Genomic DNA, 15,707 nt, shown 5'->3' on the forward strand with positions numbered 1-15,707 from the left:
CTTTCAGATTCTCGCGAGGTTTGAGGCCGCTGGGCCGGCCCTGGCGGCTGCAATATGGCGGAGGCGGAAGGGGAGAGTCTGGAGTCCTGGCTCAGTGAGTAGTCGTGGCGGGTTCTGTTTGCTCTCGAGCCGCGGAGCCGCACCGCCCCACCCGCACCTCTCCGCCGCGTCCCCGGGCCCCGCGGTGGCGCCGCCAGGCAGCCCGCGCCTGGCCTCGCCCGCGCCGCGAGCGTCCCGCGATCACGCCCCTTCCCCAGCAGGACGTCCCGGCCCCTGCTCCCCGTGCTACTGCGCCTTCTCCCGCTCCCGCGAGCAGCGGCGTGAGCTCGGGTCCTGTCCCGTCCCCGCGGGCTCCGGGAAAGCGACAGCCAAGTGCTTCGGGCTGGCATGCATCGGCGCTTGGGGGAGACTGTAGTGGGGCCGCGCGCGGCTGATTCCGGGCCCCCTGCGCCTCCCTGACGAAGGGAAAAGCTCCGGATTTGGGCTGAAACTCCGGGAGCGGTGGGTGTCGCTGAGCATACACACATAGCTTCAGAATTGTGACCATGTATTCGGGAAGTGACCGCTTCGGGCCGGCTGAATGTTTGAAGTGAGAGTAATCCAAAGTGAGACAGAACAGAGCTCTACCTTCTTCCTGCGGTGACCAAAGCGTGGTGAAAGCTATGTTGAGGGGGTGGGGGCGGCTGCTTCCCTCCCCCACCACCGCACGTCTTCGCGAGTCATTCGCTGGTAACCTACTCAGAGCAAAGCTGAGGGGCACAGCATTGATGGTGTAGTTATAGCGGCTTATTGCTATGACTGCTAATTCATACTGCTCTTAAGGAGATACGGGTTAACCTTAGCAGGTAGTATTTGGTTGAAGCGTTAATACGTTGATTTAACTATGGACTAGAGGAGACCCCTAGAGGCCTCTTTAAGTGAAGACAAATTGGACAGGGTGATAAGACGGGCAAGATGCCTAGATACTGCCTTGTGCAGTATCTGTTATTTACTAGAGCCTGCAGGCTCTTGGAGGTGATGCGTGTTTCCTCCAATTGCCTGACTTTTCTTAATAAGAAACCTGTTCAGGTGGTTGAACTTAAGTTACGTTTGCAAAACCTGCAGTTGCAGGCAGGTCACAAAGCCTTCTGTATATATGGAACTGTCCTCCAAGGAGCTCAGTGCTCCAAAGACGTTCATTTAATTCATTTATCAAGTATCCCAGCAAAGTAGGTACTTCTGTCACAATTTCACAAAAAGAGGGCACCGTCTCATCAATTCACTTGCCCAGAGCCACCCAACTGGATATAATCACACTGGAATTGGTTCCATTCATAGATATTAATGGGGACATTGGAGTAATTTAAATGATCTAAGCTGAGTTTAATAGGCTAGGTTTAGCGTTAGTTTGAAAGAGCAGACTGACCTGTTTCTGAGAGAGAGTGGAGATGGTGATGGGGGACAGGGATGGTATCTGTAGAGACTAGAGCTGAGACTGGCCTTTGACCCCTTCCTGTAACTTAGAGTGACACTTGGGGCAGTGGTAAGATTTCTTCCATTCTTACCCTCTGTCCACCTTCCTGGTTCTTATGACTTAATGGTGTGAACTGTACCAATTGAACAAACCAGTGCTTGGAGTTCAGCACCATCTTAGTCTATGTCCTTGTCGCTCCGTGGTTTGCTGGAATTTTTTTTTTTAAGATTTATTATTTTATTTTTGGCTGTGTTGGGTCTTAGTTGTGGCACGCGGGCTCTAGTTGAGACGCGTGAGCTCAGTAGTTGTGGCGTGTGGGGTTGGTTGCCCCGCGGCATATGGGATCTTAGTTCCTTGACCAGCAATCTAAACTGCGTCCCCTGTATTGTAAGGCAGATTCTTTACCACTGGACCACCAGGAAAGTCCCAGTTTGCTGGAATTATTACAGAAGCCTCTGCTGGGCCCACTGTCTCAGGCCTCTCCCCTCCCCATATCAGTCCATTCTTCATTCTGCTCCCAGAGAGCACTTCTGTTTAGTTAAGTCATTCTGCTGCTTCCTCTTTGTGGCTTCCTGATATTCTTCCTTACTTTGGTCAGTTGGATGTTCTTGTCCCACCAACACACATTCCTCTCCTTATCTGAAAGCCCTGTTCCCCTTTGCTCCACTACATGCTGTAAAATGCACCCCAGAATCTCCTTCCCCGTAAACCACCTCTTGATCTCAGCCTTCTCCAAAGTCCTGCGTTACAGCAGCTGATCAGCGTCTAGTGACTACCTGCTATGTGTGTGAGGTGTGATGAAAATTAAGAAGTTCAAACAATCTTTGCCTTCAGTTTGAAGAAAGTGATGCTGGAGTGGATACAGCATTTTTAAGTAAAAAGATAAAAGCAAGAGCCATAAATGCTAAAATTCAGACAGTTTCTCTGGGAAATTGGGAATAAGTGGAATGGAAGATGGTTCTCCCAGTGGGGAGATTGCAGTCGAGCTAGGCCCTAAGGAATGGGAAAATTGGCAAAGAAAACACCAGACAGTGATGTGGAGGGAGCAGACCACGTCTGGGGTATGCAGTAACAGCTGTTTGGCTGGTTCAAGCAGGGGGTTCCTGTGGGAGTGTGGTGGGAGAGAAAGCTGGGAAGTTAGAAGTTAGAACCAGATTCCGGACCAGCTTGAATTCCAGCCCAAGAAGTTTACGTGTCTACAGTTAGGAGGTCCCCATTCCAACTGTACCTGGTAAAATTAGTGTTTTGTGAAGGTTCATGTTGGTGTTTTTGCAAAGGATGGGTTGGAGCAGAAGTTCTGGAAGCAGGTGAGAAGTAAGGAGGTTGGGGAAGGAATAAGAAAAGAAGAAGTGAGAGTTCTAAAAAGACATTGAGGGGACTTCCCTGGCGGTCCAGTGGTTAGGACTTGGTACTCTCACTGCTGAGGGCCCGGGTTCGATCCCTGGTGAGAGAACTATTGTAAGATCCCACAAGCTGTGTGACATGCGCCCCCCACCCCCAGAAAAAAATCGAGAAGGAAGGGATTGTGACTGACTGATGAAAATGGGTGAGGAGAGGGAAGGAGTGTTCAAACCTGGGTGCCTGGGGGTGGGGCAAAAGGAGCTTTTGAATGGTGGCAGCATTTATAGAAACAGGGAAGTCAGGAAGTAGAAGTGATGGGTTTGTTTTTAGACTCGTTTCTGCACCAAATTAGCACCTAAAATTACACCCTGTCTTGTTTTTTGCTCTGGTGATTTCTCATGTGTTGCACCAGAAGAGCGTGACGTCCTCAAGGGTAGGATCCGAATCTTGTACTTTTACTGTAGTCCCTCCAGGGCCTACCACGCTGTGTACTTAGTTTTCTATGGCTGCTTAACAAAGACCTGGTGATTGACTAAGTCTCCCTCGATTCCAGACCACAGCACTGCCGGCTGACTCTTGACTCCCTTTCCATCTGTGTCCTTGCCTCTGCTTATTTCTACGTCATTTGCTACATAGAACTTGTCATCACTGGACTATCTGAGCCGTGTTGGGAAGGCGTAGCCAATGCTGCTGTTTCCATCCCTACTTGACCAACGGTCCACGACAGTCAAGGCTAGAGATGGAACTAAGTTGAAAATGAGAGCAGGAAACATAGAGGCAAAGACACAGACTAGAATAAGGCTTTCAGCGGAGCCTCAAAAATAGAAACCTTGAATCAGAGTAGAGCCCAGAGGGGCAGTTCTAGAAGGCAGGACCTGAGAGGAGGCTCTGGTGTCAGCTCCGTGCCAGGTGAAGGAGAGTGTTGAGGGGGTGACAGTTGTGAGTCTGCTGGCGAGGCAGTGGGCAGATGGCGCGATTGAGTCGCCCAGAATCATCCCCAGAGGTTCTTCCGGTTCCCGTGGGTGACTGAGGTCTGCTGTCTGAGCTGGCTGGAGAGTCAGAGGATATACTCAGAAGTGGGACCAACCATGGCTGAAACCAGGGCTTTTTGTGCTCATGTGTAGGCAGAGAGCTCCCTGCGGGTTTGCAGTAAAAAGATCTGTCAAGGGGAAAGGGAGTGGGATTCTAGAGATGTTGAACATAAGTGAAAAGTAAGTGGGAGCATTCTTGGGAGGAGAAATGCTACAGGAGTTACAGGCAGCCCCGGGCAGAGTACACTGTTTGGTGAATGCCCGTGTGTGGGGAGGGGCTGTCCACATTGTACACTGTATCTGTAAGATGCTTTTCTAGTTGCAAACAGTGGAAGCGACTGGGCTTCTTTTTCTTATATCACGAGGCATGCGACTGTCCCCAAAATGATGAGAGTGACAGGTGTAGGTATGGCTCCTCAGACCACCTTTTAGTATCCTACAGCCTCTTAACGTCATGAGAACTTTTAAGCATCTCAAATGATAGGGATTAGTAACAAAGCCATGCCGATACCTGAGAAAATTTCAGACACCTGGTGGGAGAGACTCAGGGCTTTTCTGGAGGGTAACAGCTAGTAGGTCACTGTGGCAATAAATGGCCACTCTTGATAGAATTAACCTCCCTTCCCTTCAAGCGTGACATTTTGAAGGGCCTGCTAATTCTCTTCTCAGGATTGAGGACTGACATCTCGTTTTTCCTCCAAATATGATCCTAAACCATCAGAATTTTCTTGCAACCAGAGCAGAAATGCTGCCACGCACGCGCAGCGCTGGGCGCTGCAGGTGTTCCCTCTGCTGCCAGCTGGCGTCTGCTGATTCTTGTGACTCCTATTGGAGGGGTAGGGGGTGGCTAGGAGTCCCTGTTAGGATTTGGTCGTGGAGCTAGTGACTTTTAATGTTAGGGGAAAAGGAAGTTAAGAAAACAGTCACGAAGAATCAGAATTTAGGAACATCTAACAACACCCCTTGTTGGGAAGGGCTTTTTACAGGCTCTCACTCTGCTTTTGGCCCCTGTGGAAATCTGCAGGAGGAGGCTGGTACTTAAAAAAGGATCCACGCCTTCAGTCTTCCTTTTGTCTTCCGAACCTGAAGCCCTAAATTTAGCAAACAGCTTGAGAGTGCTTTCTAGAAGAGGCCAACTCCAAGATCTGAATCAGAGATGGGAACACATTTAACCACCCTCAGCTGGGGCCATCCTCTATAAGCACAGGTTCTGGGGATAACAGAGAAGAGAGGACCCACACCAAGTATTAGGAGACTTGGCATTTAGCTCTTGGAATTTAAACCCTCAGTGACCCTCTGAGAACTCTTCAACGCTTGTCTTTGTCCTTGATCATGGAAGACCCTTTAAACTTAAGGGTGGGGACTTCCCTGGTGGCGCAGTGGTTAAGAATCCGCCTGCCAATGCAGGGGACAAGGGTTCGAGCCCTGGTCCGGGAAGATCCCACATGCCACGGAGCAGCTAAGCCTGTGCGCCACAACTACTGAGCCTGTGCTCTAGAGCTCTCATGCCACAACTACTGAAGCCCGCACACCTAGAGCCCGTGCTCCGCAACAAGAGAAGCCACCGCAGTGAGAAGCCCGTGCACCGCAACGAAGAGTAGCCCCCGCTCGCCGCAACTAGAGAAAGCCCACGCGCAGCAACGAAGACCCAACGCAGCCAAAAATAAATAAACAAATAATAATAAACTTAAGGGTGCTGGGACTTCCGTGGTGGTCCAGTGGTCGGGGGAATTAAGGTCCCACATGCTGCATAGTGCAGCCAAAAACAAAAACCAAACAACAAAACAAAACTTAAGGGTGCAGATTACTCAAGCTCAGGTTCTGTTTCTGCAACCCCAGGGACAGATAGCACAGTGATTGGTGCTCAGAGGGGTTCAGTAAATGTTGCTAGCTTGCCTTAAAATGAGAGGCTTAGGATTTGTTTTCTCTTTCGTTTGTGACTTTCAAAATATTGGACAGAAAGTGGTATTTGTATTTGACTTGCTTTCTGACTGAACTATTGAGTCTTTTCTCCTAGAGAAGAAATTTCTTCACATCAGTGCCTAAAAAGCGTGAGGAAAACCTTCCATACTGTCCTCCTTACTCTTTATAACAACGGTACTCTTCCTTGTTCTGTCCCAAGATAAAGCCACAAATCCTTCCAACCGCCAGGAGGACTGGGAATACATAATTGGCTTTTGTGATCAGATCAACAAAGAGCTTGAAGGGTGAGTCTCAAAGCTGTTAGGGGGCAGGTAAGAGGTAGTTGACTGGAAAAGTAAAAAACTGTGGCCAAGGAGGGCTAGCCAGATGGCCTCGGGTCAGTGTCCTGAAAGTGTGGTCTGCTTGTCTCCCAGGCCACAGATCGCCGTCCGACTGCTGGCCCATAAGATCCAGTCTCCGCAGGAATGGGAGGCAGTCCAGGCCCTGACGGTAGGTTCTTCGTGCTGACGGAGGATCTTCATGAGCCCAGGCCTTTCCCCGTGAGCCCGCTGGGATCTCTCGGGGGGTCAGGGCTCACACCCTCAGCCAGCTGAACACCCTCGATACAAACTAGACATACCTGGACCTTGCTCAGTCAGCTGTGCTACAAGTGTGTGTGCCCCTGTGCCAGGCACTGAGCTTCACGGATGGCTGAAGCGTGGCCACAAGGTCTAGTGGGAAAAGCAGAGTGGCTGAGGGAGGGAACGAGGGGCAGGGGCCCTGGGCTGTGGGTGAGGCTCAGAGAGGGCTTCTTGAAGAGAGGCTGACAGAGCTGTCTTGCCAGGTAAGAGTTGGCCAAGTGTGATTCATCCTGTAGCTGAAAATAATGCCGGTTACTAGTGAAGGCATCACACCAACAGGCAGATCCTAGCGTTTATTCAGACTAAGGGGGGTCAGGACGTGGAGCCGTGTGCGGCATGCGGGCGCCTCCCAGGCTCTCCCCTAAGCCAGGGGGCCCAGGTTCTCTCCTGACTTGGTTCAGCTCCTGGAAAACCGGGAGAGGGGGACACGGTCGTGGAAAAGGCACTTAGCCCACGCACATGGCTCTGCTGTGTCCTCCGGAGAGCAATGGCCTTAGAACAGTGGTTCTTGACTGGGGGCAGTTTTGTCCCCCAGGGTACATTGGGCAATGTCTGGAGACACTTTTGGTTGTCACAGGTCAGGAGGTGCTACTGGCATCTAGTGGGTAGAGGCCAGGGGTGCTGCTGAGGACAGGCTTCTACAACAAGTGACTGGCCCAAAATGTCAGCAGTGGTGCAGTTGAAAAACCCCGCTTTACAAGGACAGAAGCCAGGGAAGGGGGCAGCACTGGGGTGGTCTGCTCCTTGGAGGAAAACTCAAGGCAGGTCCTATGGGCCCCAGAAGGAAAATAGATGGGGGCCGGGGGAGGGGAAGTAGTGTACCATCTACAATGAAGAAAACAGAATTTAACAGAATTCTCTCCCACCTCCCCAAAACGTTTATCAGCTTATGGAAAGAACCCTGGACCCTGAGAGAGGCGTGTGCTCTCTGGGTCTCCGTCTCCTCACCTGTAAAACACAAGGGCAGAATCTGCAGGCAGGCACCTTCCAGGACTGACACTCGATCTGTCTTGGTATCTGGGTCTCAGGGTTTTTTACTTTAGTTCCTGTTGAGCTTCCCCAGGAGAGGTTTACAGTTTGAGGGGCTCTTTCGTCAGTAATCCTGGTGCGCTGATGTCCCCTGGGGCAGTGCACGCCTCTTTTCCTGGTTAGCTCCTTCCCTGGGTGAGTATTTATTCAGCGCTCCCTCTGTGTGGGGTCTGGCCGAGTGCCAGGTCCCAGGCCTGAGCGCCGCGCCTTTGTGTGGTCCAGGTGCTGGAGGCCTGCATGAAGAACTGTGGGAGGAGATTTCATAACGAAGTGGGAAAGTTCCGGTTTTTGAATGAGTTGATCAAAGTCGTCTCTCCAAAGGTAAGTCAGTGGCAGTTTCCTCGTTTCTAGGAACTTCTTTCGTACCCCGCCCCATCTTACTGCCTTTCACTGCACAGACCAGCATCTCCATGGATCTGAGATTCCCTGGGTCCTGTCCTCAGAGAGCTAGGCTCTGACAGTAGCAGGATGTCCAGACAGGGCTCCCAGTCTAAACGTGACAGGTGGTGTGGCAGCAGCCGTGCGCATGTCAGGGGAGGGCCTGTGTAGCGTTGGACCCTGGGCTTCTAGTGACAGAGTCACTCTTCCTCGCCTGCCTCACGTGGACACGAGCAGCTGGCCTCCCTCATCACCGGGCTTCCATCGCACACTAGTGTTGCCTAAGCTCTGGGCACCCACTTACGGCAGAGGGAACAATTCTTCATAGCAAAGAGGTTCTCATTAACTCCTCTGAGGGAAAGTGCAGTTCTGTTTCTGGCAGACTGTGTGTGGAAACGCCGTGAGGAGCTCCCAGCCCCCGGCCTGACTACCGTCTATACGCCGGATGGATACGGCCGTGTGCGGGCCGTGTGCAGGCCGTCTCCTGCCCTCCCCTCCCAGTACTGTCGCACTCACGCCTCACACCTGCGGGTTTGGAGGAAGCTTGAGGACTGTACCCAACTAGCAACCATTACACTGCCGTGAAGAGAGCGCTCCCTCTGTCTCTGCCTCCAGACTGCGCTAAGTTTTCCCATTTCCTTTTGCCTCTTAGTACCTGGGGGACAGGGTGTCTGAGAAAGTGAAGACCAAGGTTATTGAGCTGCTTTATAGCTGGACGTTGGCGCTGCCGGAAGAATCCAAGATCAAGGATGCCTACCACATGTTGAAGAGACAGGGTATGCGCCTGCCTTCCCTCAGCCTCAAAGCAGCCCTGAAGGCTGGCCAAGGCCAGGAAGAATGAGGGGTGTCCGCCTAAGACAGCGGGAGGGGCTGGGCTGTGAGGGAATGAGGGGGCTGCGGCCCGCAGGCCTGGTCCCAGGGAGCGCCCCCTTGCTGCATGAGGAGGGGAAAGAGCGCGGCCCAGCCTGCGCGAACGCTGCCCCGTCCCATTTCAGGCATTGTGCAGTCGGACCCGCTGATCCCTATGGACAGGACACTGATCCCCTCTCCGCCACCTCGTCCCAAAAACCCTGTTTTTGATGATGAGGAGAAGTCCAAGGTAAAGTGCATTCCAGCCTGCAGCGTCCTCAGATGAGGTGTGGGCTTGCTCAGTGCTGTGGGGAGCTCCGGTCCTGTGTTCTCCCCAGGTGGGGAGTTGCCTGTTCCTCTACCTCTGATACCCTCCTCTTCCAGCTTTTAGCCAAGTTGTTGAAAAGCAAAAACCCAGATGACCTGCAGGAGGCCAACAAGCTCATCAAGTCCATGGTGAAGGAAGTGAGTGGGTCCCGAGCCTTGGGGTGGAGGATCCCGTGGCCACAGAGCAGAGGTCCCTTCCCCTGGTGCTGCGCCTGTCGTTTGCCCTGTCCCCAGCCCTCACCTGGAAGGAGGAGCATGGGAGCTTCTGGGGGAGAATGGGATAGAGGAGCACGAGTAGCTGGGGCCAAGTTTGGGGGTAGGGAGGACTGTTGCTTTAAAAGAAAAACTGTAGATTGGGTCTGAGGCCAGTGGTTCCCAAGAATCATGCATTGAGGGCAGAAATAGAGACACAGACGTAGAGAACAAACGTATGGACACCAAGGGGGAAAAGTGGCCCGGGGGGGGGGTGAAAAAAAAAAGAATCATGCACTGAAACGAGCTTCCGTGGGACTGGCCTCTGCTCTCGTGTTCTCTGGGAAGGTGTGAGCCTTGCCTGTCGGGATTCTGGGGGGCAGTGGGACGGGTCCAGTTGAGCTCTTTCTCCTGGATCCTCTGATGCAGGATGAGGCGCGGATCCAGAAGGTGACCAAGCGTCTGCACACTTTAGAGGAGGTTAATAACAACGTCAAGCTGCTCGGCGAGATGCTGCTTCATTACAGCAAAGAGGATTCTTCAGAGGCAGATAAAGAGCTCATGAAGGTAGGCCCCGCTCTGGGAGGGCCAGGCTCCGGGGAAGGGAGCCAGCCTTCGCCGAGTCCCAGCCCTAAGACGCTGCTACACACCTGGTGTTCCCTCACCTCTTAACCGGCACAGCAGCCAGGTAGAGGGGAGTGCGTCCCCATTTTGCACACGAGCCATGGCTGACTTGCGCAAGGTGCGCGCGCTCCACGGACCCCTACATCTACGCGACTCTGCAGACCTGCTCCGGGGCGCGCCTTTGCTCCACCTTGCTTTCTGCCTCGGGGACATCTGGGCAGAGAGGCCAGCCCTGTGCCCCTGATGCTCACCTCAGCCCTCGGTCACATAGATACTCTGAATTCTGAGACATGTGCCAGCCTGGGAGGCAGGAAGGGACATACTGTCCTGGTGACTTCTCCGCCTGAACAGGCGTCTTGGGTGACCCAGAGTGGTGGAGGCAGGTGGCAAGATGTGTGCTCCGAGCCCAGCTCTGCCGGTAACTGACCGTGGTACCAGGGGAGCCCGCGGCTGGGCGTGAACGCTGAGTTAGATGCTCTCCAAGAACCCTGCCAGCTCCAGTTTTTCTGCCTGGGTCTCTTCTAGGAGCTGTTTGATCGGTGTGAGAGCAAGAGGCGGACGTTATTCAAACTAGCCAGCGAGACAGAGGACAACGACAGCAGTTTAGGTGAGTGAAGAGGGATTGACAAAGATGAGCTGGGAGTCGGGATGTGTGAGGTGGGACACCGTCACGGCCAGGAGTAAGAAGTCTCTCTCCATTCTAGGGGACATCCTGCAGGCCAGTGACAACCTCTCCCGGGTCATCAACTCTTATAAAACAGTCGTTGAAGGGCAGGTCATCAATGGTGAGGTGGTCACCTCAGCCATTGCTGACTCTGAAGGTAAAGTGTTCTGGTTCCCCACTCCCGACCCCTCTGGACCAGCCCCGGTCCCCACCACCAGGCCACGGTGCAGGTTGACCAGTGTGTCATCCCACAGGGCCCGAGGGGCTTCTCAGCCACTCCAAGCGGTCCCCCTTGGAGGTCTGTACAGGGTCTCCCCTGCTTGCCTTCTCCGCTGGCTTTTCAGCCTTCACCTGGCACAGGTGCTCTGGGATTAGGCCAGAGGCTGTCAGGGTCCCCCTCCCTCTGTGCAGCCACTCGTGTGGCCCCTGATTATTCCTGTCCCCTTCCCTTCGTCCATCCAGGAAACCACCGTTCCAGTAACCAAGGCACTCTCATTGACCTTGCCGAGCTGGATGCGCCGAGCAGCTTGTCCCCAGTGCTGGCCCCCGTACCCCGCCCCTCGGGCATCCCTATCCTCCCTCCACCCCCCCAGGCCTTGGGACCCGGGCGCAGCCACTCGTCCAGCCAGGCTGAGGCCCCGCCGGGACCCAGCAGCACAGGCCACACCCTCAGCCTGCTGGATGAGGAGCTGCTCTGCTTGGGTGCGTCCTGGGGGCTGGAAAGGGCTTCTGGTGGGGCTGGTAGGGAAGCTAGGCACGTGGGAGCGGGAGGTCTGAGGGGCCCGTGTGCTTAGCGAGGGTGGCGGAGGAGGCTTCCGCTGTAGGCAGAGAGCCAAGTGCAGTGTCCCTCAGGGGGAGCAGAACGGACCCAGTGTCTCGCTCTGCTCTCCTCTCCCCGGGAGGTGCCCCCTCAACGTAAGGACTGAAGCGGATCCGCTCCCCTCTGGAGGCTGCCTGGGGGACACCTCTCCACCCTGTCACCCACGGATGCCCCGCTGGTCACGTGACCCTACCTCGGTTGAGGTGGGGCTGGGACTGCCCAAGCCCAGAGCCTCTTCTCACCGCAGTCGTCTTCTCTGTTCTCAGGTCTCACCGACCCAGCCCCCTGTGCTCCTCCCAGAGAGTCAGCTGGAAACAGCCAGTGGCCCCTGTTCCAGGTAGGGGCACAGGTGACATGACTGCAGGGCTGACAGCCTTCACTTCCTACTGTCCTCCCCCTCCCCACTAGTCCTCAGCTGCAGTTGTCTGCTGTCTTGACCCCTTAGGGCACCACGCCGGATACGGCGCTTTCCCTGCCCTGTCCTTGGAGGACAGGGGCTGCTCGTCCAGAAGGGCTGCAGTAGGGCCCCCAGTAAAGGGGTGGGGGGTGGAGAGCCCAGATCCCCCGCTGCTCGCAGGGCCCTTCGCGCCCTCTGCTCACTCACGCTTTCCGTTCCCCACAGAACGAACAGTCGAACCTGGACTTCTTCAGCCCCAAACCTGGAACTGGTGCCTGTAGCCTCTCAGATGGGCCTCTCCTGCAGCCCTCAGCAGCCCCCGCAGGCAACTCCCAGGCCCCCGTGGTCCCAGCCAGCGTTCCAGCCCCCCCGGCCGGCTCCTTCTCATTTTCCACCGGCCTGGCCCCAGCTTCGGCCCCCAAGGCTGAGCCTGCGGCCCCTGGGCACCATGGTTCAGCTTTGGGCGACAGCACCGTGCGCCAGCTGGACGCCCTTGATCAGCTTCTAGAAGAGGCCAAAGCGTAATGAGTGGGAGAGGGGCTGGTGGGGAGGGCAGGCCCGGGCGTGGCAGAGCTAGAGGCAGCTCCAGAGGGGTCATGAGTGTTCCCTCTCAGTCTGGAATCTGGAAGCTAGGGAGGGGAAGAACCGGCTCTAGCCTGGCGGCCTTAGTGAGGGGCAGCCCAGCAGCTCTGCCTGGTCTCTGACGTGCCCTGTTCTCCCTCCTGCCTCCCAGGACCTCAGGCCTGGTGAAACCCGTCTCCTCTGGCTTCTTCGCTGGCGCTGCCACCTCCCCTCTGCTGCCCACCAGCACCTCAGCTAGACCTCTCCTCCCCTTCTCCACGGCGCCCGGCAGCCCTCTCTTCCAGCCACCTGCCTTCCAGTCCCAGGGCAGCCCCGTGCAGGGGCCCGAGCTCTCCCTGACCAGTGTCCACGTCCCCCTGGAGTCTATCAAGCCTAGTAGGTGTTCACGGAGGCTTGGGGTGAGAGGGGAGGTGGGGCTCACAACTTACAGTGTTGTGGGGGACACGACAGGGGTGGCAGGGTACAGGCTCTCCAGGCCGGGGTCCCTTAGAGCCGCACGTGGCCCACCTGACCGCTGTCTCAGCCTGTGCTTGTTCCCACCGTGCACTCTCGGGAGGTCCTGCAGAAGTGGAGCCTCTGTCACAGGGCCGCCGCGCCCTCCCGCTTGGCTGTGGTGTCTGCTGGCTGTCTTCAGCCTTCCTCTCCTTCCACACTCACGCGCCCCCTTCTTACAGGCAGCGCCCTTCCTGTGACAGCCTATGATAAAAATGGCTTCCGCATCCTCTTCCATTTTGCCAAGGAGTGTCCTCCAGGACGGCCTGACGTGCTGGTGGTGGTGGTGTCCATGCTGAATACGGCTCCCTTGCCTATCAAGAGCATCGTGCTGCAGGCTGCAGTGCCCAAGGTACCCCCGGCTTCCTGGAGCCTCAAGAGGCAGAATTCACCTGTATCTTGCACCCACTGCGTCCAATCCCAGTTCCATCTCAGGGGCACCTGCAGTCTCTTCAAAGGAGCTTCTCTCTCTCTCTCTTTAGTCTATGAAAGTGAAGTTGCAGCCACCCTCTGGGACAGAACTCTCCCCGTTTAGCCCCATCCAGCCACCTGCAGCCATCACCCAGGTCATGCTGCTGGCCAATCCACTGAAGGTGAGCTAGAACTGGGGATCCCAGCCTAAAGCCCTGGCTGCCCCAGGTTAGGGCTCGGGAATATCACCTCCCAACCTGGAGTGTCGTGATACCACAGCCATTAACATGCGTCCCTTCTCCACCCTGGTTCAGTGGCTGAGTGAGGACGAGGTGGTAGGAGCAGGGCCTGTCCCACAGCACAGACAGGGCCCCACGGGTATCACAGAAGAGAGCGTCTCACACGCTGCCCCTCTGCCGCAGGAGAAGGCGAGGCTTCGGTACAGGCTGACCTTCGCCTTGGGGGAGCAGCTGAGCACGGAGGTGGGGGAGGTGGACCAGTTCCCCCCTGTGGAGCAGTGGGGGAGCCTGTGACCCCAGAGGACACTGTCATCTGCACTTTGGAGCCCAGGCAGGCTGCCCTGAGACGGGAGGCTCTCCAGGTCCAGTCCTTCTTCACGTCCTGACTGCAGTGCTTAAGAGCTTTGATGTGGAACAGGGGGCCTGGGTATCGCTTCCAGGAGCCGAGCTGCTGCTGTGATGATCTCTCCTCCTCTGGCCCCCTAAAAGGACCTGTTTTTATCTATCTGTGTGACTTGAAGTGGCCACGTGCGTCAGGGGTGGGGAGTGGCCCCAGACTCTGCACCCCTGCCCTGGGAACATGGACCCAGGGCTGGAGTAGGTTTTTCCCCTGTGTTGGCGTCCTTCGATGCCACAGAGGGGGAGGTCTCCAAAGACAGACTCAGGGCCCTCCCTCAAGGACCACGTCCTCACAGCCCCAGAGGTCTCAGCTCCCCGTTGCTGCTCCGTGCTTCCCCTTGGCAGGCTCCTGCTCCCATCTCCAGGGAGGTGGGCAAAGCCCAATGGTCCTGAACGGCCCTGGGCCCAGAGTAAGGAGTTGGTATGCTGCCAGATCTCCAACCCTGCCCTCCATGGGCAGCGTCATCCTGGAGTGGCCACTGGATAATGAGTTGTGTGCTTGTCCCTGGTGGTGGCAGGCTGTGTCCTATGGACATGGCAGCAGGATGAGGAACTCAACTCAAGCTATTAGAAACAGTAGAACTTGGCCTCATGGCAGCCTAAACTGCAGATAGGAAGGAAAGATGGAAGAGAACCAGTGTTCTCCTCCGGAAGCAGGTCCTCAGCACTTTCTGGGAGAAGTGTGCCTCCTGCTACGGGAGCAGGCCATCCTACTCACTCACTACCTCTTGCTCCGCATGAAGTAAACTGCTGTCCTGCCCTTCACGCCTCTGAAGGGGAGGACGACTCCCAGCGCCCTGTGTCCTCCTGCTTCAGCCTCCCCTGCCTCCCACCAGATGGCCTGTGGTGTGGCACGTGACTGATTGGGAACAGGAGGCCTCAGGGTGAGGCACGTTGCACTAGTTCTATGTCCATACCTGCTGCCCAGAAACCCTGTCCCCAGCCGCCCAGGGGCACTGTCAGCAAGATGTTGGGTCTGGAGGTGGTGAGATTAGGGGCCTTGCTTGAATCGAGTCACCAGACCCTATTGCTTCAACAGTGCTCAGCCCAAGCTTCTCCACCCACTGGATCGAACTGGGCCGGGGACTCTAGGCCTCATGGGGCAACAGCAGAGTGAGAACCACCAGCTGGGGAAAGAGCGCACAGCTCACCTGAGCTCAGCTGGATAGGCTCAGAGCCATCTCTGGGGAAAGGTGGCACAAACCATGTTCCCTGACCCCTCCCTGCTCCTTGCCAGGCTTCCTCACTCCATCAACATAGAGGTCATCTCCCCTTCCCTCCCACTGTTGGCAAGCAGGTTTCACTGCTTCACTAGGACAGTCAAAAGTGAATCAATTTCACTACTTAAGGAATAAATCCAAGAGCTTTCCAGAGACGGGCTGCTGCAGCCCTGGGAAGGTCTGTGGGACTACAACATGGAAATGTACCTTTATAAGCTTCAGACTTTAAAATTATTTATGAGTGTTACTTGTTACTATTGAGGTCACTGCTTCGTGACAAAAAACTCTACTGGATATATCAACTGCTGCCCTTGTTCTGCTGCATGTCAAATAAACCATTTTCACCCCATTTGGAATCCTCCTAATACAGACACCAATCGCCCCAGTGTGGGGGAAGGTGCCACTTACGAATTCCAAATGTAGACAGGTGGATATGCTGGCATCACCTGAGGGCTGCTGCTGAAAGGTAAGGTTCCTAGACCGTTTTCTTTGTTAAAGAAGATAACTGGAAAGTTAACAGATGATTGTGAGGCGAAGCCAAATTTCAGAAGCACAAGTAAACCACTGAATGCTCTTGTTCAAGTTTCTGCTTTCAAGCAGGAGGGCACTGCACTCACCGTAACTTCTGGGGGTGGCTTTTTCTCGAAGACAGCTACCTCAGGTTTACGGTGGTGGTAGATAAAAACTCCCTAGATGTAAGAACTGTAAGTTCTATA

The 15,707-nt window shown here is 55.1% G+C and overlaps 1 protein-coding gene across 10 annotated transcripts in view; it reads left to right on the forward strand.

The window, feature by feature from the left end:
• The first annotated feature begins 13 nt into the window (after window positions 1-13).
• The window catches only part of GGA3 (golgi associated, gamma adaptin ear containing, ARF binding protein 3), a 28,129-nt gene continuing 12,435 nt past the window's right edge, over window positions 14-15,707 (forward strand). For 2 of the 10 annotated variants that reach the window (XM_060135167.1, XM_060135166.1), the window contains exons 1-17: window positions 15-94; window positions 5,948-6,032; window positions 6,162-6,237; window positions 7,620-7,718; window positions 8,428-8,551; window positions 8,771-8,874; window positions 9,009-9,089; window positions 9,573-9,710; window positions 10,293-10,374; window positions 10,472-10,588; window positions 10,894-11,133; window positions 11,518-11,588; window positions 11,874-12,169; window positions 12,382-12,605; window positions 12,905-13,074; window positions 13,205-13,315; window positions 15,362-15,457. In XM_060135167.1, the coding sequence (XP_059991150.1) occupies window positions 55-94; window positions 5,948-6,032; window positions 6,162-6,237; window positions 7,620-7,718; window positions 8,428-8,551; window positions 8,771-8,874; window positions 9,009-9,089; window positions 9,573-9,710; window positions 10,293-10,374; window positions 10,472-10,588; window positions 10,894-11,133; window positions 11,518-11,588; window positions 11,874-12,169; window positions 12,382-12,605; window positions 12,905-13,074; window positions 13,205-13,315; window positions 15,362-15,454 (2,151 nt within the window). In that variant the 5' untranslated portion in view covers window positions 15-54 and the 3' untranslated portion in view covers window positions 15,455-15,457. Of the gene's footprint in view, window positions 95-313; window positions 502-5,947; window positions 6,033-6,161; window positions 6,238-7,396; window positions 7,533-7,619; window positions 7,719-8,427; window positions 8,552-8,770; window positions 8,875-9,008; window positions 9,090-9,572; window positions 9,711-10,292; window positions 10,375-10,471; window positions 10,589-10,893; window positions 11,134-11,517; window positions 11,589-11,873; window positions 12,170-12,381; window positions 12,606-12,904; window positions 13,075-13,204; window positions 13,316-13,447; window positions 15,341-15,361; window positions 15,458-15,707 lie in introns of those variants that run through there. The other 8 variants (XM_060135169.1, XM_060135164.1, XM_060135171.1 and 5 more) reach the window with 7 other exon arrangements.

This window comes from Lagenorhynchus albirostris, chromosome 20 (genome assembly GCF_949774975.1).
Source record: "Lagenorhynchus albirostris chromosome 20, mLagAlb1.1, whole genome shotgun sequence".
Classification (NCBI taxonomy): domain Eukaryota; kingdom Metazoa; phylum Chordata; class Mammalia; order Artiodactyla; family Delphinidae; genus Lagenorhynchus; species Lagenorhynchus albirostris.